General features: G+C 39.1%; 2 protein-coding genes across 5 annotated transcripts in view; one reads left to right on the top strand and one right to left on the bottom strand.

Annotated features, from left to right (window-relative positions):
* CFAP99 (cilia and flagella associated protein 99) overlaps positions 1-26,249 on the bottom strand; it is a 52,971-nt gene extending 26,722 nt beyond the window's left edge. Inside the window, exons 1-6 of the mRNA XM_058024387.1 lie at positions 26,156-26,249; positions 23,391-23,515; positions 12,372-12,516; positions 10,154-10,248; positions 3,723-3,835; positions 1,427-1,607 (exon numbers count right to left, since the gene is read on the bottom strand). Of these exons, the coding sequence (XP_057880370.1) occupies positions 1,427-1,607; positions 3,723-3,835; positions 10,154-10,248; positions 12,372-12,516; positions 23,391-23,515; positions 26,156-26,249 (753 nt within the window). The remainder of the gene's footprint in view (positions 1-1,426; positions 1,608-3,722; positions 3,836-10,153; positions 10,249-12,371; positions 12,517-23,390; positions 23,516-26,155) is intronic.
* A 693-nt stretch (positions 26,250-26,942) lies between these two features.
* The window catches only part of ZFYVE28 (zinc finger FYVE-type containing 28), a 146,118-nt gene continuing 145,208 nt past the window's right edge, over positions 26,943-27,852 (top strand). For 2 of the 4 annotated variants that reach the window (XM_058024561.1, XM_058024562.1), the window contains exon 1: positions 26,943-27,114. In XM_058024561.1, the coding sequence (XP_057880544.1) occupies positions 27,076-27,114 (39 nt within the window). In that variant the 5' untranslated portion in view covers positions 26,943-27,075. The remainder of the gene's footprint in view (positions 27,115-27,852) is intronic. The other 2 variants (XM_058024563.1, XM_058024564.1) reach the window with 1 other exon arrangement.

The raw sequence follows: 27,852 nt of genomic DNA on the forward strand, positions 1-27,852 counted from the left end.
CCTCTTACTTGGAAAGAAATGCCTGGAATAAGGTAGTGCTAGAAAGCAATACCTAAAAATAAAATAATCCTGCTAATCAGAATGAACTAATTGCAGCAAGCACAGGGATACAATAACCTATTGCTCAAATTCCAGCTGCCTCCATATAGTTCTGTACAGTTGTTCCAATGTGGAACAGTAACTGTGGGTTGTGGCTACAATAGTCCCCTGCTGATAAACCATGTGACAAATTCTTTGACAGGTGCATGAGACTCATGAGTAAAAAATTGGTATTTCATAAAATGAACACTTTTGTGAGAAAATGGATGAGAACATTTCTGCAGCAGATCATAGGATGTAATGTGGAAGAGTTTTATTTCTTTATTTTATTTCTTTGTGCTCCTCTGAATTACAGAGAACCCTCCTCCATGCAGGGTCTCACCTTACTGACCCTCTCCTGCCATGTGAGCTGTGTTTTCAGTCTCTGTTCATTTCAGGATGTAAACTGGTCACACTGGCAACAATGTGGCAAAGTAAAGTGACGCTTAATTTGCTGAGGGAGGTACAGAAATGAACAGAAGTTATGTCACTACTACACTAATGGTTTTAGAGTCACACAAGCTTTAAATTTGCAAAGTAAACTGGCCAGAAAGTAAACCAAATTTAGTATAATCCAAACAACACAAATGAACTTCACTAAATGCATCTGCATTAAAGCAAATTTATTCTAAGAGGGGCTGCACAGCACAAAGTTCTAAAATGACAGCAACATGACTCATTCCTATACTGATTAAGTAGTTATTAAATGCAGTTTTTCAGAGCCTGGTATTAAGCTGTTTCAATGTAAAATCCCATTAACCATATAACACACTACCATTAAATTGCTCTGCCATCCTAAGATGTAAATGGTCTCTAAGAGCATTCAACACATGTATTATTTAAAACCTGAAGTGCTAATACAAGGTGGCAGATAATGCCCAAAACTATGATTTCTAAGCTCACTTCCCACTGTATTTAAATACAGATGATTTTGCAGTGTTTATTAAGTTAGTCATAGTAGCTTAATCCCAGATCCTGTTTGCTTTACCCCATGAGATAACATCAGCTGTGGTACTGATTTGTACCAGTGTAACTAAATCACAATCTGAGACAATAAGTAAAATAACTTAGCATTCCAAAGACAAATCTAGTCTCATTTTTACATGAGCAATAAATTTAAACTGAAAGCTTTAATTTTAGAGATTCAGCATTATGACAAATAAAATTCCACCTTCAAGAAGGAGCTGCAAACCTAGAGTCCATCTCATTTCCAGCAAAACTGCTTCTCCATTTATTTTAATGAGAACTCATTTGCAAAAAACTCTGAATTTAGATTATTAACTCCCCTACCATTTTGTGCAAAAGCATACATGAAATTTAGTGTCTTTCAAAAAATAAACCAACTTACAGGTTGTCTTTTAGGCAGTACTGGCAGAGGTGCTGGTGAAGGTGGAGGAATGGCACGTGGCTTGGGTGCAGTCAAATTAAATTCCTTTGGCTGAGTGACTCTTGAAGTCTTGACAGTGCTGGAACGATTACTTAAATTATCTGTGAGCTTTTCAATCAGTTGCTGCACTTTTGGCTGCCACCTTCAAATAAATCCAGAGTTTTCAAGTTTATTTTATTTTTCTCTTTCATACAAACTTACAAACAGTAGATGAGGTTGGCATTGGTGCAAATTCTGTAATGCTTTCTGCCATTCAATTTTATTAAAACTAACCTATGAATCTGTACTCAGGATTTAGCTACACTGTGTTATTTCACCTCTTGATAGATGCTGTCTACCCAGATGACTAGTGGTGAAATAGCCACAGTTTTTATAGAATAAACAACTATCTGGCCAGTTGGTTTTGTGGCAGGGACAGATTAGGGGTCAGAAAAGCAGCTGCTATAGGCTAATTGCACACTTCACATACTTAGATGAAGAGACTATGAACAGTGGTCTGAGTACCAACAGAGAACATGCAGATCCATCTTAGAGCACAGGCAGTTCTAACAGAAAAAAACAGAAAGATACAAGGAGTTTGGTGAATTATCAAATGAACCCTCAGTGAGCCCTGGGGGCAGCTAAGAAGATTTTGATTTCTGTAGCTTTGGGCTTGTATCAAGGTTCAGACTTCTTCGAAGGATTGACAGCAAGATACAGATTAAAGGTAAAACAAACAGGGTATCACAGTCTAATTACAGTGACAGCTTCAAGCCAGATATTCTTCCTCTATATATGTCATATCCTTATATATTACACATGCAATGGAGCTTCCCCAGAACTTAAAAAGCAGATGACAATGAAAATTTACAGTAAATTGTTTATATGACTGTTATTCTGTTACTGTTATTACAGGGTGAGGCTTGCAAGTAACTTATGCAAGCAATGAAGCTCCACTAAAATAAATAAGACTCTTTATATTAACCTCACTGATATTAGAAAGAGGAACACAAAGACACATTTAAAAGAATTGCAGCCACTGAACTGACTAAATTCATCACTGCATCCTCAGACCCCTGAAGGATGTTTCAAACCCAGTAACCAAATCTAGTCTTGAACATTCTTGTATAACTTACATTTGCCACTTCCAGGCAAAACATGGGCTCATTACTCTAAGTGTAACTGACTGTGAAGGACAGCTCCAATAAACTTGGTGCTAATGAAACAAGCAGTGGCCTAAGCCTCAGCCTGCATGCATGTGCAAGAGCTCCATGGGTATGCATGTGTGTCTCCATACCTCTCTATCTGTATTTTTAGACTACTCTAAGCACTTATTATAACTAGAATCACTACAATGGAATATTTTGAGTCAAATTCTGACTTCACATATATCATTGTGGTCCCTGTAGAACTCAGGGGAACTCAGAATAGTGCAAACCAAATATATGTCATATATTTGCTAAAGTGCTAATAAACTACACAGTGTGAAAGGATTATTCTACGGACTTTGATATGACAGATCCATATGCAAAACTCCTTTTCAGCTGATATTGTTCAAGGCATGTTTTTGTCTAACATTTTTTGCCATCTATACTGCATTGAGAAGGATGTGTGACTGCAGCTACACTGGTGTAATTTACCTGTTCTAGGGAAAAATGAGACTAAAAAGTGACCCACTAGGCTGCAGAGCTACTATTTCTCCACACGAAAATGTTCCAGTTTGGCAAGGGTACAGTTGCTACCATATCACCACCTAACCAATGAGCTGTTGCACCACAGAGCATTTAAGCTGTTAAATGATGCTGCAACTGTGTAAATAAATAATAACTTTAAAATACTTGCTTATACGTTTATCTGATTTGCTCAGAACATCAGTACAAACAACATGACCATCAGTACAAACAAATCTGTGCATAAAGCCAAAATCAGGGAAGTCAGGCATTTTTAAAAATAGTTAATGTCAAACAGATGTTGAAGTGACTGATGAGGCATGCCTCTAAGATAATTTGAACCTTTTATTTTACTTTTTTCAGAATATGATGTTTTATCTACTCAGGAGCATTAGGAAGCAAATGTACAACAGCTGTGAAAGGACTTTCCTGAGAGAGAACCTTGCCTCTGGGTAAGTAAAAGGGCTTGCTAAAGTCTTGTGAAGACAAGGAGGGTTCTAGGTGACTTCAACAGGAGAAACACTTGAACACAAATATGAGCTTTCAGGAGAAGCTTTCCCCAGCTTTTAAACTTCAAGGTGGCCAGAGGCTACTTCAACACTACTTACCTTAACAGTGGATCAATCAAGTTCTCTTTCACATACACAGAATCATAGATGTGACTCCATTCATCTTTTATCCATGTGTTCAGGTGCAAGTCATTGAAGAAGAACCTAAGAAACTAATAATAAGTGGTTCCTTTTAAATATGAATATTTGAGACATGGTATATATAAGACTCCAAAAAGACAGTTGCTTTTAAAACAAACACTGCTGAAGAACTTGCTTGTATTTGACCTTGTCATTACAAATACAGATGCTTGGTATTTTTTGGTTCTTATTAGCTGGTGGACAGTCCCATGTCTTTTAGCTCTATTTTGTGAGACACTTCTAGATACTAAAATTTTTTTTTTCATGGCAAAACAAAAAATAAACTACAGGCTGCAACACAGAGATGTGCTGATTCACCTTTAATTTGCTTCAAGCATTGTAAAAAAAAAAAAAGTTTTTGTTGTTTTATAGATCAAAGTTTCTACTATCATTATAGTACAAGGATTCCATACCACCAGAGTTTTGTACCTCCTCGATGTTTCTCATAGGCATCTCCTCTAAGCACTGCCTCCTCCTGGTCTTTGCAATAACCATCTCACTCCAGTTCCCATCAATCCACTCTTTTATAATGCTGTTCTTATTGGCTACAGCTGTGGCCTGTTAACATCAGGCCTGCTCCTAATCTTTGGTAATTGGTTCAGCTGCAACTCTTTAGGGGATATGATTACATTCTATACCACCTTCATTTACCCATACTGTATCCCCCTACAGGTTTTATTCAAAATTAATTACTACTGGAATACACTGATTTAAGTATAATTTTACAGTAGAGTTTCAGAGTCTAATATACCCATGTGGACTTCTGATTATCTGGAACCAGAAGACCCATGAAGCCAAGAAATATGTCAGGCCAGACACTGCACCTGGATGATTTAAATTCTTTTCAGCTTCCTGGGAACTGGGCAGAGATAATTGGGGAAAACTATAGTAAATGCTATACAATGTGGCTTTTTCTTTTAATGGCATATTCCCATTAAAAGAAAAGACTGAAATTTGGCACACTTATACATTATAGGGGTCTACATGCTGGAGAAATAACAACTAACATTTGAACTTTTGTTTGCCACTCCAGTTCACCAGAAGGTCAAAAGCCTTTCTTTAAATCTTGAAGTATTCAAATGGCCTTTTGAAACACTCTTGAAAAATGGCACTCAGATTCAGCCTGCACCATTTACAGCAATATAAATTCCAAACTTGAACCTTAGCTCTTCCATTAAAATTATTGGAAATGAAAGTACAAGTATGGTGCTGAAATAATCACAGTAAAAGCAAAAAGGTCCACTAAATAATTTTGACATTTTGAGACATACTGGGAAGCAGTGCACTGTCACTTTGAGAAGATTCAGATGGAGACTTGCAGAGTTTATTAGATTAGACTTGGCATGAGCCCCACCTTAAGTTGTTTTACACAGAGCCATGGAATTTTTTGTATTGAGTTTTTAGTTCTGCAGAACTACCAAGGAGTTCTTAATTCAAATGTGGTGCCAGGCCCAAGGTGCTTCAGAACTTTGTGAATAATTCAGCTACAAACCACTCAGATTTGAGTCAAGGTGTTGGCTGCAGATGTCCAACAGATTTAGAAAACCTGCTACTTGAAATCCATAGTCTTTTCCATTTCCAATGAATTAACCTTCAAATTTAGCCATATTTTAATCTACTGTGCTTTTGGTAATCAAAAGACTGACCAGCACTGCAGGACTAAATGAATATTACCCCCTTGGATTTCCATTCTTGTCTAGAAACTACTGCTGCTCCCTAAATTCGCAGGTGTCAGCTTACCAACACACCATCCAAAAGAAGTTCTTTTATCCCTAAAAGCTTGATTATAAACTAAGTGTTGAATTGTGGGGAAGTTGGGTTTTTGATGCTTCCAGGTTCTGTGGTGTTTAATAAGCATATGGTGAGGGATGCAATTCATCCCATTGGTCTAGAAAGTCATTCATTGTCCTTACAGAGGATCTTCCATTGTAGCACATGCATATTGGATTTAATTTGTCACCTAACAGTAATTTGTACTTCTGCGATGTGTAAATACAATGTCAAAAGTCTAGATTGACTTCCACCAGAAAGGATGCACGGTGTAGACACTATTTCTACCAGTGATTGTAACAAAATTGCACATCCAGGTATCCCAGCAGCTGGTGTGATTACAGTGAACATATCCCCTACCACAGCACTGATCTCATGGGAAACCCTGACTATACATGAAGTTTATAAAAACCCATGGAGACAAGTGTGTATACAGGGACTATAATACAGTATTGATCATAAGCTGATACACTTAAAATATAACAGACCCTGAGGTTTGACCTGCTTTCAAATTTCTAGGTATTCAGAGAGCTCACAGAAATAGAAATACTACAGGTGGTCACTTGTAAATATTCCCCCTTTTTTTTCCACTAGCTTCCATTTAGCTGAACTCCTCCCTCTCTGTGTCCTCTTCTACAGCCCAGTCCATCCTCAAAGGCTTCAGTCAGTTGTCCACTACAGAGCCATGTGAAACCACACCTCTGAATTGCTGTTTCAGCTCTCACTGACTCTCTGTCATAATAGCTGTAACTATCTTTCACAAAGCAACTCAACTAATTCTTCAAGGCTGATGAAACTATAATAAAGGCACCCAGTGATTTCTAGTGCTGTATTTAACAGCTGGCTGTTACAGTTTGAGACTTCCTACAGCAGCTCCAGTCCTGTACTGATTACTAGCACTTCCCCCTAAATTAAAACAATTAGGTAATTATGTGATTGATAAATGCTATTATGTACTCCTGAGGTAGAGAGAATGATGATATCTAACTGTGTAATCAGATATCAACACTGTGATATATATTTTTGTACTGTCTTAGTCACAGTCCCCAGAGAAATACTACAGTAAGGATATGCCACAATATGCATCATACTAGAGAATTCTTGGAACACAGCCCTGGAATGGTCATCCAGGCACTGCAGGGATTGCAAATGGCAATGTAGGATGACTGGACATCATTTCTGACCAAAGTGGGCCTGAACCCACAATCTTAGTATGGATAATCCCTATCACTGATGGTGATAAGACAAAAGAAACTTTTCTATTTTGTGAACTGAATTGCTAGGAAAAATCCCTAATATTTCTGTTTTGTCTTTGGCCACATGTGACACAGGTGGAAAACCCAGTATCAGCAGTCATTGCTTTTAAAGCAACAGAATGGGGCTTCTCTCAGATTTCTGTTTGGATGTCACCAGGCTCTGTCTCCTTAGCAAAGTCACTTGTAGTCATTTGGTAACAGCATTATTCTGCTTACTCCTCTGTCTTGAACATTGCAAAATTTTCATGACTTAGATAGCATGGTAATGAAGAACCATTTCCCTTCTGGAAGTGATGGAATTACACCAGCAATGAATTGTACCCATGTTTATATTTTAATGTATACTCTGGCTGTAGTAACACAAATGTGTCTAATTAAAGACTGTTTTGTAATGCGCTTTTACAGGTGGGATGAATTAATACCTTACTTTTGACAATTTGAACTTGTTATTCTTAACACACTTTTACACAGTGGGATCATACAGATTTCTAGAAAACAAATAAAAAATGGGAAGTGTCCTCATCTGGTATTATCTTAACATCCATGTAGGATTTGCAAAGCTGAACTGCTTACATTCACAATATAAGATTTTGAATCTTGAATTAAGGAATTAACTGCAGGAAACATCATGTTCTGTTTCTCCACACAGATCAACCACTGACTGAAAACATTATTGATCCAACTTGGACAGGTTTTACCCACCATCCACCATGAGGCTGATCATGTCCTGCTATTCCTACCTCATCTTAAATTCTATTACTGTGCCCAGTTCTTATCTAGTGATATTCCTTTGATTATCTCAGAAGTTCTGCAGAACTGCTTTTGGAAGCAATGAGAACATGAAGCAGAAAAAACAGTTTCTTAACGGCTAGAAAGAAAACATTCTGTATTTTGTAATTTTTACAAGACAATTCAGAAATTACAAAGCTGTTTACTTCAACTTTTTATTTCAATAGTGTATTTTCTCTAAGACACATACCCTTAAATTTTAAAATAAATGTAGAAGAATAGCATGTAGAATAAGAGAATACAAAAATAGATTTGAACCAGCAATGCATGGCTAATTTCTTAAAAGGATAATCACACTAAAGTTACAAGAATGGGTTTTATCCTATGGTTCTGAAATACCATAAAAAATTTTTGCATATATTCTTAATATTACAGAACGAGACCTTGTGATTTGCTGTTCCAGCAGATGAACATGTGTAAGTGAAGTAGCATTGTTATTCTGCCTAAATGAAAATATTTGAACATTGATCAAACACAGGGAAACGCTATGACTTTGAGTTGAATGGATTCCATCATAGAGGGCTTTAAGAGAAAGGTCTTAAATCTCCCATAGGTTGACATCATTCACCTGAAGACTATTCATCTGAGTGAGGTTTATCTGCATGATGAAGAAAATTCCACTCATCCTGTGATGTGCTAAATTTATTTTCAATTGAAGTAAATCTGTCCTACATAAATATATGTGAATATTTTTTCAGTGTCCTAACTGAACTCAGACACAATAGTCATCAGGCAGAATCTAGAGGTCAGCATCTTGAAGGAGGCTCCCAAATTTCTGATAACTTTTGTTGCTAAGGCTGCAGATCTGCCTTCTGCTCTTTTGTCTCTGTTGCTGGGGGGACAAAATGCTGCTTCTAAACCCTCTGCTGCAGGTGCATTAATTTAATCTAGCATCACTTTTGAGACAAAGAAACTGTTCTAATACAAGCAAAAAGGAAATCTAGGTGCCATGGTGATGAGGATCTGGTAAGATACTTAAGCAAACCAAGTCACACCTGCTACAGTGATAGCAGGTGTGCAACATTGGAATATGCAGCACTTCCCTATCAGAAACTAGTTATTCCAGACAAGGAAAGAGGCATTATCTAAACCAGAACATCAGGGCACTGATGCTTAAGCCACATAAAGCTAGATGAATGGAATCAACAAGAGGTAATTGGCATGATGTGGGAAAATTGTGTTGCTAGCTGAATGAGCTCAAGATGCATCCAATCCAGTAGCTCCTGGCTAAGATGTTTACCAAAGAAGGGCCTGGGAGAGCATTTTAGACAGAGTGATTTGTCTGTCTACCAGATTATGATAATTCTTCCAGCCACTCCTCTGTTCTTTTTAACTGTTAATGAAATATTTAATTTTTGTCTCTGAATGGAATTAATAATAAACATTCCATAGTAAGTCCATCTAAAACCAGACAATTTAACCTACTCTGTCCCTATTGCAAAACAACTCTAATCATTCAAAAGACACTGGCATCCACATGAACATTCAAAGTAATCACTATGAGGATAAACCTTAGCCTTTTGAGTACTAATAATTAATATTTGCCTATCTCTTTAATTCCATCTTTTTTATTCAAACAGCATGTTTAGGCTATGCTTTGAAACATCTAGAGAATCAAAGGTTACAGATGCTGTGTCACCGGTGATTTAATTTTTAGCCCATTTTCCTGAGAAAACAGGGCTTATGAGAAAGCACTGCTGCTCAGTTTATCCTTCTACTCCTCTGTACAACTTAGCTTTTAAGATAATTAGCACTTTGATTTTGAAAGAGAAGCAGAAGATAATTATGTTTCTACAGTTACAATAAAAATAGCAAAAAATAGTGGAGGAAACCCCAAATTCATTACTTCAGAAAAGGACAGGGAAGCAGAATTTTGTTGTCCCACTTTTTATTTGGCAGCAGTGGTTTGGTCAGTTGCATGTTGTACTGGGCCAGTTGGTACATGCATAGCTCCAAGCCAGCCAGTATTTTTTGGGAAGGAGAAAAAGTGATGGAAGCACAATAGGCTTGATAATGAAAGTGGCAGTGGATTGTTCAAGGGAAAAAGAACACTGAACATCAGGAACTGCAAGTTTCAACAGATTCATTGCATATGGAAAAACATCTCCTCTCTAAAGTTTCACAATTTAAAACCTTGGTTTTAAAGAAATAATGTGAGAAGAGAAATAATGAAGAAAGAAAAAGAAATAATGTGAGCAGAGAAAAGAAAGAAATAATCAAAGAAATAATGTGAGCAGAGGCAAGAGTGAGTGTGCAACTTAGCACAATTGTAAATTACATAAACTGTAAATTATGTGATTATTTGACCTTCTCAGATTATAAAATTACATTTAAATTGATCTTTGACTGAATATAAGAATCTCCCTGTAAGTAAAGAAAATGAAGGTTTTTTTTGTAAAAAATACTAATTTAATTTCTGAATTTTAACAGAAAATAACAGTAATTTCTCAATTTAATTTATTCTCAAAGTTGAGAAAAGTTGTCTGATTAGTCAAAGACAATGAACAGCTAATTATTTTTTTAAATGTTTTGTACCTGTTGCATTTTTGCTGTGTCCAAGGATTTCACAATTCTGCTGAAGTGCTGAAGACCAATCTCTTCTAGTTGAAAAGTAGCTAGATAACAGATAACTATCAAAAGATACATACATTTAAAATACAGCAGACAATTCTAATAAACCTATACTCAATATACTAAATAAACCTATACTCAATTCTAATAAACCTATACTCAATTCTAATAAACCTATACTATACCTAATAACCCTTTACTCAACATACTCTGTGATTTATGTTACCTTACCTTAATTTTTAACAGTTTTGACAGTGAATTTTTTAGCATACTCTGGTTTTAATGTTTTCAGAGAGGACAGCTCTTACTCTTCTGTTACAAATTCATACTTTATTATACATAACAACATTTTATATATAACAAAAAATCAAACATAAAATGTAATAGTTCTAGTATTTACTTTGCTTTTTTTTACAAGTGACCATGTTTCCTAAAATGTCGTAACCTTTGTTTTTCTTCTGAATTGGAATAAAATCAAGTTTTTAAATTGTGACATTTCAAACCTGAATCTTGCACCCTCTATGGCAAGAACACAGTTCAATGATCTTAGAGGTCTTTTCCAGACTAAATGATTTATGATTCTATTCTATGATACAGGAAGAGGCACAGTCAGTGCTGTGAAATTTTAGTAGACCTGTAAAGTTCATGGGCTCCTGTATCAGCTTTCATTTGTCCCCACTCACTTTGATCAATCAGGTTTCACTTAGAGTGCAGTGTTTTAGCTTCCACCAAACTGTGATGTAAAATCAGGAAATTCTGGCCAATGTGCTGCAGCCAGCTCAGTGTATCTTTAGGCTTCAATCTCATGTGCTTTAGTTCAGCAATGTATTTAATCAGTCTTAGCAGAATATACATTTATCTCCTACAAGCTTTATTAAATTCAAATCTGCTCACACATAGCAACAGCCTTTATAAGCAGCTTTGATCATTTAAGTGTCAATGCAGCTTGGCAAAGGGAATCACAAGCAGCTTAAAAAAAATGTAAGCCAATGACCTTAGACTCTCAACTTGTTGATAAAGGAAAATTTTCTGTTCCTACCCTCTGCCTATGATTAATGGAAGCTTTTGAGTGGACCAGTCCTGACAATCCAATTATACCATCACTCAGCTTAAAGGTATAATTTATGTGCCCCAGACAATGAAAAACATGGCTCTGGAGAAATGGAGACAATGAAGCATTACCATTCAGAATAAACTCCATACAATAATAATTTCATCCTTGACAGTTCTGGCTCCCTTTTGTTTGTTGTTTGATTTAGATTTCTGTATTTTTACAGATTGTGATAGAAGAGACCAGAATTGTAATAAAAATTTATTAGCTTTAAAAACATAAAATGTTGATATATTTATATTAGATACATTTCTTTGTATTTTTCAACCACTTTGAATTAAATTGACTTTTAAACATACCCACAAAGATTCAGAACTTATCTGAATTAGAGAACCAGTGACAGAGGTATTTGGAATTCCAACTTAGTTAGAGACTTAACAGATCAACCTCAGCACATGTGTATCAAATAAATAGCAGAAAATATTTTTAAAATTAATTTTTCATGTAATTCTCGATACCTGAAATAAATTTGGGAGTAGTAACTACCCTAATTAACTGGGTGGACACTATCAGATATAGTTGTATCAGAACTGATTCTGCCCAAGGAACTAATTAAATGAAAATAACTGACCTCACTCCTGGAGATAGATGGCAGTATCTTAAGTTACTTATGTCATTGTGATGGTCAGTAATGAAGAAACCCACACATGGATAGAGACAATTGTGTCTGAAACTGAGATGTGCTGTGATCCTCAGCACACAGAGATTTGTTACACATTTCTGTATCTGAATGGCAGAGGTACTGGGTTGCATAGAAGAGAATAAAGGGAAATCATTGAAGGACGGCTAAATGTCCAAGATGCTTCTTGCAGCCACTGATCCTATTTTCCAACTGCATCTTACCCTTCTTAGGTAAAATTCCAGTTAACATCTGTAAGATTTCAGACTAAATAACAATTTCAGGTTTTGGACTTCACATTCATTGGGCATTAGAAAAGGTCCTGTACTTCACACTGCACTAAACACAATGACAGTGCTTCCAATGTAACATAACACCAAGACCTACACTAGTAAAATTATATTTTTTGAAATTTTGTGGTAAACACATTTGGTATTGTAGAGACAACTTACCTATATAGAGATTACGCTCAGAAATGGGGCAGTATCTCCCATCCCGAACATAAAAGGCATTCACCACCACATCCAATATGGATTTGTATTCTGTGCATCCTGCTAGTGTATCCAATACAAATTTTTCTTCTGTCACATTAAGAGTCTATAAAGATACAAATTTAATAATGATTAATGTGTTCTGGAAAGAAAATAGTTGTGTGCAAAAAGTACAATTATTTTGAAGTAACTGCAAAACATGAACAATGAACAGCAGTGCCTTTGGTAGGGCTGCTGCCCTTCTAATGCTATCAAATAAGGGCAGTCCCAGCAAACTAATGGCCCTTGTTAAGTAAAATGTAACTTTCTCCAATGTTAAGTACTCATTTTACCTGCTGACATAAGCATCGAGTTAAATGACCTTCACGTGTGAATGTCAGCAGTTGAGGCAAAGAAAATCTGAAGTCTCTGAGGTATGAGCACTGATTAACTTAGCCAACAGTATGAGAAAGTTTCAGTAAGATTTTGTTTTCCCTCAGGAAACCTCTTATTTGTGGATGAAGTCTGTACTACTTAGGGAGACTAAACTGAGGAGAGAAGCTGGACAGAGATTATGGAAAAGACTCTTAACTGCTACTGAAACCCAACTTTGGAGAACATGACTGATTTAAGCTAAACCAGTGAGTGTCAGGATTCTTTTTAATGCAGACTGTTTCTTACCCAGCTAATGCTCCTGGTCACTTGTAATGTTCATGCAGTATCCCAAGAGAACAGGAGAGTGGGATGGTCCCTTCCTTCTGGATCCTACCCCATTAACCCTTTAAAAAGCCTGAATGCTCCTCAACTTTACAGAGAGTTTCAATCACAATAACCCATGCAATATGTGCTACTATATGAGAGAAACTTCTAGGATGAGCCACCTTTAAACACTGCAATAAAATCTGAGGCCCAGAGCAGTTTGTTATTACATGAATTGAAAATGGCCAGCTGAGCTATGACAAAATGACAAACAATAATGATCCTTTGATTGAAGGAGGTTAGATAAGAAGCCAAGAAAAAAGGCTAAGGGCATCTTCTGAAAATGTATAGTCCATGTTTGATGTGTCATCTCTCCCAGAGCTCAGAGGTGTGGGAACAACAGAACTGCAATAATGTATCAGATGTGATGTTCACCTGGCCTGGTAGGCTGTCTGCTACCTCTTGATTGCTTTATTTCCCTAATGTGATTCATTTCTACTTTATGGGTGTTATTAGAGGCTGTTGGATGGAAGTCTGTGAGTTTTCCACTATACAGGACTTTGAGATCAAGCAAATATAAGGCAAAACTTTAAAATTACCATTCTAGTATTTAAATGTAAAAAAATATACAGAAGAATTCAAAGTATGTTTTCTCAGGTTGTCATTCAGAGACAGCCTAATTTTTTTCACTACTCCTGTTCAAAACCCAGATTTTATACTTAATTCCTTTTAATTTGTGCATCATCGCCAGGAAAAATTAGGAAAGAGACTGAAAAAAATCTTAAAATATGAAAAAAAAAAAAAGAAAAAAAAAAAGGAAAGTATGGACTTCATCTTGCTAAGCACTGAGGATTCTTGTGAGGCAAACAGTTCTTTCCAAATACACCTTTTATGGATGAAGATTTAGGTAACAAAGAAAACTCATAAATCTAAGCCCCTACTAAATGATGAAATACATATATATACATACATACATACATACATATATATATAATATTTGATATGATATCTCTAAGAATATTTCATATGACATCTCTTAGGAATTTACTAAAAAAGGCAAAAGCAAACCTAAATAACTAAATGGCAAAGTCAGAGAGGATGTAGTTCCACTGAAAGCAGGATTGTGACATTTTGAATCTAAAACAATTGCTCCCTTGAGCAAATGGTGTTATTTATGAAGAAACTGCAGAAAATAGTAGCTCTGTTAATAAACAGAAAATCATAAAACTGGTCAAGCCTGTTGAAGACACGCTCAACAGAAAGTCTCTCAACTATCTCTGCTAGAAGCTAAAATTTCAGTTGTTTTCAAGATCTTTATTAGATCAGAATCTCTGCATTCATGTTCTGTGTGATTTGATATGAAGTGCTATGGCAAACCTTTTCAAATACACTTTGTATTTGCTTTTCAAATACACTTTGCAGAGGTGGCCAAAAGTAGACAAACAGGTAACAACAGGACACTACTTGTGCCCAACTCATCTCCCATACAGTGGAGAGTGCAGCATAAAAATGCAATTGCCTGTCTGCATTTACTCTGCTTTGCTGCTGAGTTAACAATTCAGTGAGAAGTGTTAGGATGAACACAGTTCTTACTCCTGCTTACACCTTGAGCAAGAATGAACACAACCACCACATGGTCTTGAGACAAGCAAGAGGGTGACAGAAGTGCACCTGGGGACAGCTGTGCCCTACAACATCAGCACTGACTGGGGACCACAGGACAAAATGTCTTGGCATGAAACATAATCAGCTGAATCTGCTTTCAGCCACAGAAAGTACCAAATGTTCTGTTTCTACATGTAAAAATTGAGATTGGTGGAGCAGCCTGCAGCTGTGTCACTCAAGGAAGTGATCTCATCACTACTCAACTAAACAAGACTGGGCAGGAGGATGACTTGGATAGGAAATCCCAAAGGTGAGCCAGGTGTTGGTTAAGCCCTGCAGATAATCTAGTGAATCAAAACCTGAGCCAGTGCTTTAAACCAGTTAGAATACTCAATAGAAAGTGCATTGTGTCCTCTACAAATTTCATCAAGGACATTTACAGTTTATCTGTATATCTGAAATAATAATGGCTTTGGGAAAGTAATGTGTTGGGTAGGTGTAATTTCTAGCATTAATTCCTAAATGCATTTTTTCTGTGGGGCTTTGTGCTGAGCTTTATGTCAGTGAGATGTATTTCACAGAAGGTCAAGTGATCCTGAAATGGTACAGTATGACAGATTGTATATTTATAGCACCTTTTGTATGAGGTTTTCAAAACACTTCACTAGCATTAATTGTATTTAATGAGACTGCTTTTGGCTAATATAATTTTCAACATGCAGGAACTATGGCATGGAGCAGGTAAGAGATCTGCTCCAAGCAACACACTAAGTCATTGGTGCCAACAAGAATTAATAAACACTAATTTGTGAGCATTTATTCTGTCCATCAGAGCAACTTTTTACCTTTTTAAGTACACTTTAATAACATATTTTTCTGAAACAACCAGCAGTTAGCTAAATTTGCAAGTATGTCTGAGCCCTTCAACATAAGGAAGGCCAGATAATTTAAAAGTTTGAAAGTAACACATGCAGTGATCATTTTCTGTTCATTGAATATTAAAAATATCAGAAGACAAAACAGATTTTGAACAGATACAAATATCTGACAGTATTTTCTCTATGGCATTAAAATCCACCTCTGTCTGATTACTAAGTGTTTTAAGTTGTTAAAAAACCCCAATTCTGTCTGAATTTATCCTGAATGTTGCTGGGAAGAAAATGTGATTCTTGTCTAATTATGTGCTGATTGGTTTTACTTCCCCCTTTTGGGAAGACCCTAATACCTTCCATAGATGTGTTTCTCCTGCTCTCTGGCACACAGCTGTAGCTGGGAATCAGTCAAGCTTCCTCAAGGAGAGAAGAGACTGGGCAAGAAGGGCTTTGAACATAAACAACTTCCAGCATGGGTTAGTACAAAAAATAGCATGAATTAAATGGAGAAATATCTGCAAAAGGGAAGCTTTTCCACCATGGGTGTATCATAATAAGGCTGGTTACAGTGGAACCTGTGTGAAGGGGCCAGAGAGATCAGAAAAGGAGAGAAAGAAAAGCTCTTCTCTCTGGAGGGAAAAAAGGAAAAAAATATCAGCCATGCTCTGTTTGAGACTTCTCAGGCTAAGGACATAATTTAGGTGAAACAAATATTTTAGAAAGATAATATTTGATGAAAAGATAAAATAGCTTTCACCTCCTGAGAGAACTGTGCAATAGTATGTAGTGAACTTGTCTTCTTCTAGGAAGAACGTGCACATTTTGCAGATAGAGCCTGATTAGTTTAGAGTGCTTCAGTTATCAGTGCTAGTCCTCTCCAAGGGTCTAATCAAAAACCTGTAAAAATGAAAGAAAATATTCCTACTGACGTCACCAGGGTCTGAATCAGTCACCAGAACCCAGTATTCTTTCTCTCTGAAGTCAGTGGGAAAAACTCCTGGGATCTTTGGATTTAAGTAGGAAAATATCCTGCTTCTACTATTCACCATCTGTGTTGCAGTCACAAGTTTGTATTTTTCATCTAGAGCAGACAATGCTGACCAATGCTGTATTAAGAGGTACAGGGAACCTTATTTTCCCTTGTGCTTAATATTAAATCCCAGAACACTGCAGAAAACTCAAATTCCATAATTTCCTTAGAAAGATCCTAATCTGCATTTATGTCAGTAACCAAAAATACAAATTAGACTTCTATAATTTAGGAGGATTTTTTATTGCACCATATCTATCATTCTTGCATTACATTATCTTCATATTAAAATCTATGACTTTTGACATTTGAGGATTTTACTCCCAATTGAGTAAAATCAGTTGAGTGGGCATGTGTGAGACACAGCTGAACCAGCACAAACGAGAACTGTGGAGAGTTGTGCCAAATTACACCATGTTCTTGTGAAATGGGAAGCACATAAACATATCTTGCTATCAGCATGAGGGATAAAGGAGCAGAACAGTGAATTTGGGGTGGCAGTTCTGGTTTTACAGAAATAAGCTCTTCTGTAGCTGGGATGTATGGAGGAAAGTCAATGTGATGGGGTCTGATCCTGCAGCACTGATTGAAGCAGATAATTCCACTGAAAATGAAGTGATGTGCATAGAGAAAGGCACATACACTGCCTGGTAACTCCTGTGTTAAAATCTGTCTCTTGTTATCATGGCCAAAGCTTGATTCTGACAGTCACAAGGAAGAACAATACCTGGCATGCTTCAGTTAGGTACAAAATTTAATCTTTTTTCAAAATGAACAGATGCAGTCCAGTCCTATAAAAGGTGTGATGGAATTATATGCTTGTGTACAACATGCACTGGATGAAAGATCACCTTTGGACATGGATCATTTTTGATAGATTTAAGTGAAGAATGCTTAATAAAAAGAAGGGGGTTTAGTACACAGGAATGAAAATATTATCTGGACAGCATCAATCTGATAAAAGGAACATTAAAAAGCATTTAGGAGGATAAACAAGGAGAAGTAATCTGGCCATTCAAATGAAGAACAACAGGAACAGATGTAAATTTGAATGCGAATATATAATAATTTAAAGATCTTAGACAGACTTAGGAATTTTTTTAAGTTAATGTGTTATTCAGGATAATTCAAATTGAATTCTGTTTTAATAGCAACAAGGTCACAATATTGAAGTAAAAGGATTTAACTGGTCTTATTTGTTTTTAGGAGGTTTGAGGGAATGATTCTTTGGGATTGAAGGCGAAGGTTTGTTTGCTGCAATTAGGAATCATCCATCACATTGCTAATGAATCTGTGGTTTTATTGAAAATATTTGCAATGAAAAACAAGTCCAATATTGTGTAATAAACATTGTAAATTACAGTATAATAAACATGAAGACTGTAAATAACTAAATTACAACTCAAAGTTCCTGGAAGAACATAAAGTCTGATCACTCACTGAGAACAATAAACAGAAAATCCTTTTATGGTGTAAAGTTTACATGTAGCAAAAATAAAATATATGTAGTTTAACACCTCTAGACCGATTTTGATTGTAACATTCTAATTAGAGGAATTAGGTATTAATCTCCCATTATTCAATAATTAAAAATCCTTCCATATTTTTTCTCTTTTTCTCTAAAACAAAAGGATGATAATCAGTGAGTTTTCCTAACTCCACTTTTATACAGAAGCCTGAAATGGGAGTTAGAAGATAGGAACTGAGATTTAGATGTGTCTTTCTTGCTTCCTGAGTGGCCTTGTGGAGATCGTGTTCTCTCCTGACACCTTGGTTTTAAACACTGACAGCTCCCTGGCACTCAGCAATTTGTTATTGCATTTCCATCACAGCAAAAGAACATTCTATCTTCATACATGCAGTGGTTCAGACAGACCTGAACTATTGTCCCAGTAAGAGTTTACCTTTCTTTAACCTCACTTTCTTTTTTTTTTAGCACTAATTTTCTGATTTCCTATTTGTATATTGAAACACTGAGTGGCTGCAAAGTACAATGGGTGAAAAATGTATCACAGTGGTTATTTGATGTGGTATCTTCTTGATCTACCTCAATTACAAAAATGCAGGGCAAGATGGGTGCTTTTCTCAAGCAGCACACAGGGATTAGGTGTGCAGCCATGGCTGCTGTAAAAGGGCTGGGTAAAGCTAAATCCCACATACAGGTAGGAAAAAACCTCTGGGGAGCAGAATCTAATGATATCATTTCCTACAAATAAACTGCTTTTCTCATGTACACCAAGGTATGTAGAGTGTAATGTTGCTAACTTTAGGATATACTCAGAAGCAGAGTGTACAGCCAAGTGTTTTCCAAAGGGATTTCTCATTTCCTACACTGAGAGAATATGCTCAGATGGAACAGGCATTTGAATAAAATTATAAAGATGCATTAAGAAGTTAAAATAATAATAATAATCAAGAGGTTGATTCTGCTTCTGCTGAAGTTAATGGGTAACCTCCCATGTTATTTGAGAGGAACAAGTTGAGAGCAGCTTACATGGCCTCATACACATAGCTGATTTTCGACAGGAAGTTGTCATTTCTTAAAGTTTTTACCTAATTATTTGGAAATATTGAGTAGTTTCAAACCAAATGCAGGGAAGCAGCTGGGGATGTATTTTCAAAGTGGTACACAGGGGTCAGCAGTGCCTTACAAACTTTGGCCTTTTGGTTTTCTTATGAAAATCCATGCAGAAAATTTTGCCAAGTGAAAAACAGCCATTTGCATGTGTTTTGTGTGAATTCAAACTGTAGCAGTGAACTGCCCTGAAGATTCTGTATGTCCTTACCATGGCCAGTCTAGGGCAAGCAGAGCTTTCACTACAATACAGGGTGAGCCTGGGACAAGCCATGCTGGGTCAGTGTGGGAGCCCAAACTGAGAGATGAGATCCTGTCTCACCTATCTTCTGTGGCATCTGCCTCTTGTGGGCTTCAGTTTGGAAAGAGAGAGGGAGAGATTTCTCACTTGATTGAGGTACAGTAGAGATTGGAACTGAATGGGAAAGAATTTGAGGTGAGCAGAACAATACCAAAGAGGTGAGCAGGACTTGCTGCACAGGGACAACAGCACTGGAACCAACCACTTGAAGAGAATGAACTGGGACAGGTTAAATAAAGACACCTGGGCAAGTAAACTTGAGGACAAGAGAAAGGACAGGGATAGAAAAATGATGGATCATAGAACAGAACTCAGTTTATCCTTCTCTGCCATCCACTCGCTATTTGGGTAGCAGAGTATTCCAAACCTCTACAGTAAAGTACCATTGTGCACTGTCAAAATATAAACATTTCTACATAGTTTTTATGGAAGACCAAAATATACTATTTCACATAATCATGTATTTTGACTTTTGTTTTAATTATTTACATAACCTAAGGTGCATCTAGAAATTAAAAATAAAATCTTGCGTAGATTGACTGTGCTCTGAACTATTGTCACCTTTGGAGCAGCAGAGTGAAACTGAAAGAAACCCAATGGATTTTGATCAGAATATTCAACAATGACTGACTGTATGCTTAGTGAAAGATACAATATGGAAATCTATCAATTCCTTCTTACTATCATTTGCAAAGCAAGTGTATTTTCAACCTGATGGCTTCATCACAATTTATTTCTTGCCTCTTTCTTTTTTTATACATTCATATTGTAAAGTCCTTCACTTTAAAATATAATTGTTTGCCCACTTTCACTTGTTTTCCTGTGCCTCAGTTCACCAGCTATTTTTATGGCTTTAATTTGCACGGATTCCCACAAGAATGGTCTCATGCTGTTGGTAAATGGTTGACAGGGATATTTGGATCAAGACAGATTGTGCCTTCCAGACTCCCTCCTGTAGCACTGCATCCAACTTCCTTTCACAACATATTCCCATTTATCTTGTACACAAATAAGAACTCTAAACTTCAGCCTAGGATGCTGCCTCTTCTCTGTAACATTTCCTTCTCATTGTTGTCAGTTTAATTTCAACAGTACAAAGCTTCAGCACTCTTATGCTACTTCTTTCCTCAGTTATTGGTGCTATTGCCACCCAGCCTGTCAGTCAAAACCATAACTCCAGAGGTCATTTTTCATGCAGATTACTCCCCAGGACATCATCACCAGTTCATGTGCACATCTTCTTCACTCTTTTTGAACAGTATATTTCAAATAGTATTTTCCTATCACTTCCTAGCTAAAAATCTAAGTTAGTGTCTCAGAATTTTCTATTTCATTGAAATAAGTGTCTCTGTTGTGGGTTTAACCAACCCCATCTCAGTAAACCAACCATCTGGAATGCCACTGTTAAGTTCATCCTGCCAGTCCATTGATTTGACCCACTTACTCCACCTACCATCTCACAGTTGATTCTAGCATATAAAACTAAAGCTGCCTGTCAAGATGCTTCACAACTCAGTTCCATTCTGCATTTCATTTCTTACTCTTTACTGCTGTCTTCCCCATTTCTGATCAGCCAAGGATGCCCATCTCTTCATTTCCTTTGTTAGATTTCCAGAGGAGTAATTTTGTTTCATTTCAATCAGTTCCTACATATACTTATATTGCTCTTAAAATCTACTTTATTCTGACAGAGGTTTTGCTCTGCAAAGTGTCCTTGGCTCCTGGCAATTCAGGTGACAATGTATGGCTGTCAGAGGTTCTTATTTTGAGCATCTGGCACTTGACAAGACTGGCATCACAGTGGCTCCTGCAGCCCCTGCCAGTGGGGTGCTGAACTCCTTGAACCTGTTCTGGAATGACTTGGGTGTACTGTGTTTTTATTTTGAGAGAAATAATCTATCCCAAAATTCTTGGTTTCACCAGGAACATCCCCAGACAGGTGAACAATAGGCTAAGGAGGATATGTTATAGAGACCATCAACAAGTTATCAAAGAACTAAGCAAGACACCTGAGATATCACATTAGAAGACATAAAGACTCTAAGCCATCCAAGTACAATAAAGATATACACCATGAATGAAACCTACAGTGTTAACATCTGAATGCACACTGAGGGGATGGAAAACTACTAAAAGTATTTAGAAGAACAGAAGACTTGTAGAGGAGTTGTGTGATATACTGCACATCTAGGTCAGCAAATAAATAAATTTGGAGCTGTGTCTTGTAATTACTTAGATTTGATCTCTTGGAATCTGACTCTCCTGATTTTTTTGGTCAGTAGACAACTTGAGCTTTGCTAGTTGTTATGCTGCTGGCATGAAACAAACAGGTATGAATCTAGTCTGTGGTTTAGAGCCAGGCTGTAAATCAGGATACAAACTGAAGGAAGTTTCTGCATGGGTTAGTTAATATTGGCTAATTAGTAAGTTACCAAGCCTGGAAATCATGTGTACAAAAAATCCTACAATATTTTTAGGATCATATGCCTCTTATGAAACAGAAAAGAAAGAAGTAAGTTTTTAATGATTAATTTGAATCACCCATTTGCTACTGAAACAAAGCTGAATTTTATACAAACACAGGTCTTTTTACTTTCTTTGATAAATCCTGTGTAGTAGGTGACCAAAAACTAGCCCAGAGAAAGATTTTGGCCTTACCTCTGGCCTCAGCTATCCTCCTTGTCCTTCCCCTTCTGAAAGGGTTTATTATGAAACTTTAGATTCATATTTCTCTAATGGAGTTACTGGAGTTTTGTCTTTTTACTAGTTTTCCTGGGCTGAGAAGAACAATGATCTTAAGATTCATTTTTATAAGCATTTATTTTGGCAGCAGTGGTAACTGGATTTACTTGCTCTCTGCCCAGTGAAAAATGATTATTTTGAAACTGGATCAGTTCCCTGATGTAATTCAGAATATGAATCACAAAGAGTTATGCCAGGACTACAAGGCAGGAGGGCAGGAAAGAAGGGGCCTGAGTGGCAACTGCTGGAGAAGGCAAGCACCCAAGGAATGAGTGTGAAGCCACTGCTCAGCCCCAGCTTTCTTATCACACCTCCACGGTTTTATATTCTTTTAGTAATTGTATTTATGCAAAATCAATGCAAAAGACTGTCAGACTGGAACAGCAGTGGTTTATCCCTTATTGTCAGAAGGGGAAATGAGCACTGGAGCCACATGGCAGTGTGGAATCAGGGCTCCAACAATGCCACTTGATAACAATGGCACACACACACAATAGCAGTCTAAACAACATTACTGGCTTCCCTTGGTGGTTTGCTAAAGCTGATTGACTCCACCAGCTGCCTCAGCACAAGTCAGGGTGACACTGAGGACAAAGAGGTGACACACTGTGGTCAGGAAGGGATGGAAACTGCTTCAGCCAGAACAGACACAAATGGGAAAATCATGCTCTGGTTACTTGCAGTATTAAATTAGAATCTGCTGGCTGATTTATTGTCACTGTCCTTCTATCACACTGTTCTGGTGGGCACTTATGTCCTCAAAGCAAGAATACCTGATCCTGTGACTCAGCTTCTGAACTGCATTTGTACATACAAATGGGTGGTGCTGTCAGAAACTTCTGCTTTGAAGGAAGAAAAGAACAAGAATCCTCAAAACAGCTTTGTCAGAAGTGGAACAGAAGTCTTCCCTATGACTATCTCATCAATTTTAGAAGGTGGTTGTTTTTTTTTTCCTTCCTCTTGTTGCTATCCAAGCAGTTTTTCAACCCCTCTGATCTTTACTGCCTTGTTTTCTGGTGATAACCATAAGAAATCTGGACTTTACTCATGAACAAAAAATGTCACTGTAGGGGAATCAATAAAAGTTACAACAACATGTTAGAAAACAGATACCTTTGCATTTAAAATCACACAGTAACAAAGTAAACTGTATAAGATCAACCAAAACTTAATATACCTGAATCACAGCTGATTCATTCAGGAAATCCTCCAAGCTCTGATTTTCAGGGTTAAACTTGTTAAGCTGTTGCACTATGAGTGCAATAAGTTCTCTATGGCTGACCATCTTCACCATGGAGAATCCTATAAATACAGAAAATCATTATTTTTTTGTGCCTCCATCAGTTGTGGCATAATGCATGGTGATAGGCTCATACAGAAGTTACACTGCAGTAATGTAGAAGAGAACATTTAGGTCAAGCTTTCAAAACCCCAGTTACTCAGAACAGCTGACAGGAGAAATGAAAATACAGTACAAACAGTGAGAAAATAGAAGACAAAATTACATATTGTAAGTATCTCAAAATATCTTAAGGATACATGTTACTGCACCAGGTTATTTGACAAAATAGAATTAAAGATAATATAGAAAAAAAGTATGGATTTTGCCTGTGTGCATACAGGTCCTCCTTAACACACTGCTCTTCCCACTGAGATGTATCAGAAAGCAAAATTTTAGTCTTAAATTTCATCACATGTTGCTGTAAACAGCCTGTTTTTCAAAAGAAACAAAAGAACAGGAACAGAGAGGAATGCTAAGGAAGCAATGACTGTTGGTCAGCAGGCTGGGCCACGATCACAGCATTTCAGTGGTCTGGGCCACTGCCAAGCATTCTGAAGGCACAGCAGTTCAGTATTTATGCTTGATGCTTTCCTTGTGAAATAACTGGATTTTGTCTAACTCAAATGAAGCCTTACCCATATGTCTGAGAATGTGTAGGACTTGTTACCTCGATTTTAATGTTCAGATGACCAGAGCTATAATGCATTTGTTCCTACACACACATGTTGTTGTGTATGAAGGAACAATGACAGCAATTATCAGGCCTGAAAGTCATTAATCTGGTTTAGCAATGGGAAAAAATGAGCACAAAAGTAACTTTCCACAGTGAAAATAAAAATGTAATTTTGTAAACAATTCTTGTATTCTATATATATTGTCATATTTTGATGTCAGAAAAGAATGCCTGATCCAGATGATTCATTCCCACTGTGGTAAACAGAATTAATTTATTGCTTTTAAATATTAGGATAATATTTCCAGACACAGTGGTATTGTACTCTGCCTCTCAGCACCATCTTACTCAATAACTGCCTAAATAGCACTTTTCATTACTAATCTCAAAGAACTGAAAAAAAGAGTTTGTCTGTGATTATGTTCAATATAGCCATTTAGGTGCCTATTATGATCCAGACAAAATATCCAAATAAAAAAGAAGTCCAGCAAAACAGGGTTGGATCATGACCAGGGATGGCAAATACAGAAAGAGGCACCACTGTGCAAAGGAATCACTTACTCCACTCCTCTGAGAATCATTTGTTTCTCAGGTAAGAACCTGCCAAGGCTCTTACACTCACAAGGGATTTTGGATAAGCGAGGGAGAAATATCTCTGTACTTCAGACTGAATCATAATTCAGGCTCCAACAGCTCTGCCAGTAACAAATGCTTTTTCTTCTGGCATACCAGTAAGAAATCTGAGTTCTCATGCTCTGATATCCACGCCTCCCCCCAAATAACAATCATTAAACCCCCAAACTGGAATGTGAAAACTAAGATCTGTAGTAGAGCCTTCAGATCTCTGAACATACAGGGGTTCTTAATAGAAAGGACCCCACTTCTAATTAAAGAACCTGCTATTATTATTGTCAATGTTTTAAAATATACACATCAGGAATAAAATGCTTTTGGTATGATATGCACCCTTATTTTCACACAATCATTTAGAAAACTACTCTAATTCTTATGTATAAAAATGATATAAATTTATACTGCATATAAAATGGCAGCATTTTCCTTCCATTATCAGCTGTAGATTTCAATTATAGGAGGTGAGAACCTGATTTAACCTTATTTTACAGTGGAGATTGGAGATATTTTGAAAGCAATTACACAGGATAAGAGTGGCCACAATTGTAGGAATTGGTTTCAGTGACCTGAAAGGTTCTTTCAGGTTTTACATCTGCTCCCACATTCCCAGCCTAGAAAGACTGAGATTGCATTTCCTCTAATGGAAGCTGTCCTTCTTAAAAAGAGCTGAACTAAGCCTCCCTGCAAAATTCAGACAGATCAGATGGAAAACGTTCACTTTGAGGATTTTAATTTTCATGTATTTCAATGTTTTGCATACCTACTGCAAGTGTTTTCCTTAACATGACATGGTGTTTTTTATCTCTTATCTTGTAGAACTCTACAATTAAATACTTATTGTATAAAACCTTCTGCAAATAAATTGTGTTATGTTTATGAGGCGGGTTAGCAAATGGACACCAAGGCTGTCAAAATTTCAGGGAGCAAAGCCCAGCAACCCTGTCCACAGTGTAACACAGCCCCCTTGATATTTTCTGTTGTACTTATGAACCCCTAATGAATATGAACACTAAAAGAGAGCAGGTTTAGATTAGATATTGAGGAGGAATTCTTCCCTTGAGGGCGGTGAGGCCCTGGCACAGGCTGCCCAGAGAAGCTGTGGCTGCCGCATCCCCGGCAGTGCTCAAGGCCAGGCTGGACGGGGCTTGGAGCGATCTGGGACGGTGGAAGTGTCCCTGCCCATGGCCGGGGCTTGGGGACGGGTGAACTTCAGGGTTCCTTCCTACCCAAACCCTTCTGTGATTCCATGATTGTGTGAAAATAAAGGGACGAAGGAGCCACGAGCCTGCCCGTGGCACCCGCCACTTGAACGCAACGGGGATAGCACCCGGCTCTTTCCGGAGGTGTCACGTACGGCCACATCTGCCTTGCACCGCCGCTGCCGCTGCCGCTCCCGGCTGTCCCCGCCGCTGCCGCTGCCGCTGCCGGCTGTTCCCGGCGCTCCCCATCCCGTTCCCAGCGCTCCCACCGGGCCCGTGCCGTCCGTGTCCCTCCCGGCGCAGGAACCCCGCGCGCCCCGTTGCCAAGGAGCGCGAGGGCTGCTGGGAGCTGTAGTCCTACTGCGAGCCCTCCTCAGTGTTGCCAAACGGCGCGATCTGGGACCCGGAACTTCAGGAGCGGGGAAACAAGATGGCGGCGGTTGTTTGCTGCCGTTGCCAAGGAGCTAGTGCCTCTCCCCCCGCGGTGTTTCGGCTCACGGGCAGCCAGCGGTCGGTGACGCGCCGGTTTCCGGGGCACGGACAGCGCTGGCGGCAGCAGGTAGAGCCTGCGATTCCCGAGCGGACGCTGTCAGCTCGGCCCGCAGAAAACTACAACTCCCGGCAACCACTGCAACAAGGCGTTCGCCAGGGCGTGGCCTACGCGGCACGCAGTCTCCCCGCCCCCTTCGCGTGTTACGCAAATGAGCAGCCGGGTGGGCGGGGCGACTGCTCTGGCCCGTCCCGGTCCGCCCCCCGATTGGGTGGGGAAGGGAGGGCGCGGGGGCGGTGTCGCGCATGCGCGGTGGGGCGGCGCTGCCGCCGGCCGCGCAATGTTTTGGGGGCGGTCGGGGCGGCGCGGAGCGCGCGGAGCCGCCGGACGGTCCCTGCGCTGACGGGAGCGCCCGGCGGCCGCTCCGCGGGACCAGGCGGCGGCGCAGGAGGAGAACGCGACCCGGCGGAGGCTCCCAGCGAGGGGCACGGCTCGCCTCACTCCTGTGAGCGGCGCGGCTGCGGAGCCGGCAGCTCCCGTGGCGGCGGCGGCGGCAGCGGCAGCGGGGTGTCAGCGGCCGCGGTGATGATGAACAGGTTCCGAAAGTGGCTGTACAAACCCAAGGCAAGTTGCGAGGAGCCGCCGCTGCCCGGGGGCACCGTCACCCCGCGGCTGAAGTCGGGACGCGGTTGGCGGCGGAGCCGGGCGTGCAGCCGCGGGGCGCTCCGCGGCGGGAGGCGCCGTGAGGGGCGAGCGGAGCCCGCGGGCGCTCGGCGGGTCCCGGCGGCCGCGGCCGGAGCGCGGCGCCCGCTGCGGCGGGGATGACAAAGCAGAGCGGCGGCCGCGGGGCTGCTCCCGCCCGGGGCGGGCTCGGGGCTCTGCCCGGCACCGCCGAGGGGCTGCGGGGCTGGCGGCCGTGCCCGGGCAGTGCTCCCGGCTGCGCTGCGGGCTGCGCCCAGCCCCGAGCCCGGAGATGGTCGGGCGCTCCTGTTGTGCCATTAGCGCTGTGTGTGTGCACCTGGAAACTTGGCAAGTTAGGAGGTTTATTGGAAGGTGCTCTGTAGGTGAGTGTTTTGTGCCCTTCTCGCTTTGAAATTCTTGGAAGGAATCCAAGAATCGCAGTTTGCTTTGCGATGAAACTATCATCTTCTGGCTCGAGTTAAGTAACAACTGTCTGGAGGGTGATCTTGTTTGGCATGTGATGTTCGGCTCGTAAATCAAGGGCATTACTGGTTTTGAACATCTATAACATCTTTTTCTTGTCCAGGCATTATAGCAGTCAGTATCGTTATGCACTTTCTCAAGTGTTTGATTTAATTTTGGCTCCTGTTGGTCACTATCAGTCGTTTTTTTCTGTGCTTT

This window comes from Melospiza georgiana, chromosome 5, assembly GCF_028018845.1.
Source record: "Melospiza georgiana isolate bMelGeo1 chromosome 5, bMelGeo1.pri, whole genome shotgun sequence".
Taxonomy (NCBI): domain Eukaryota; kingdom Metazoa; phylum Chordata; class Aves; order Passeriformes; family Passerellidae; genus Melospiza; species Melospiza georgiana.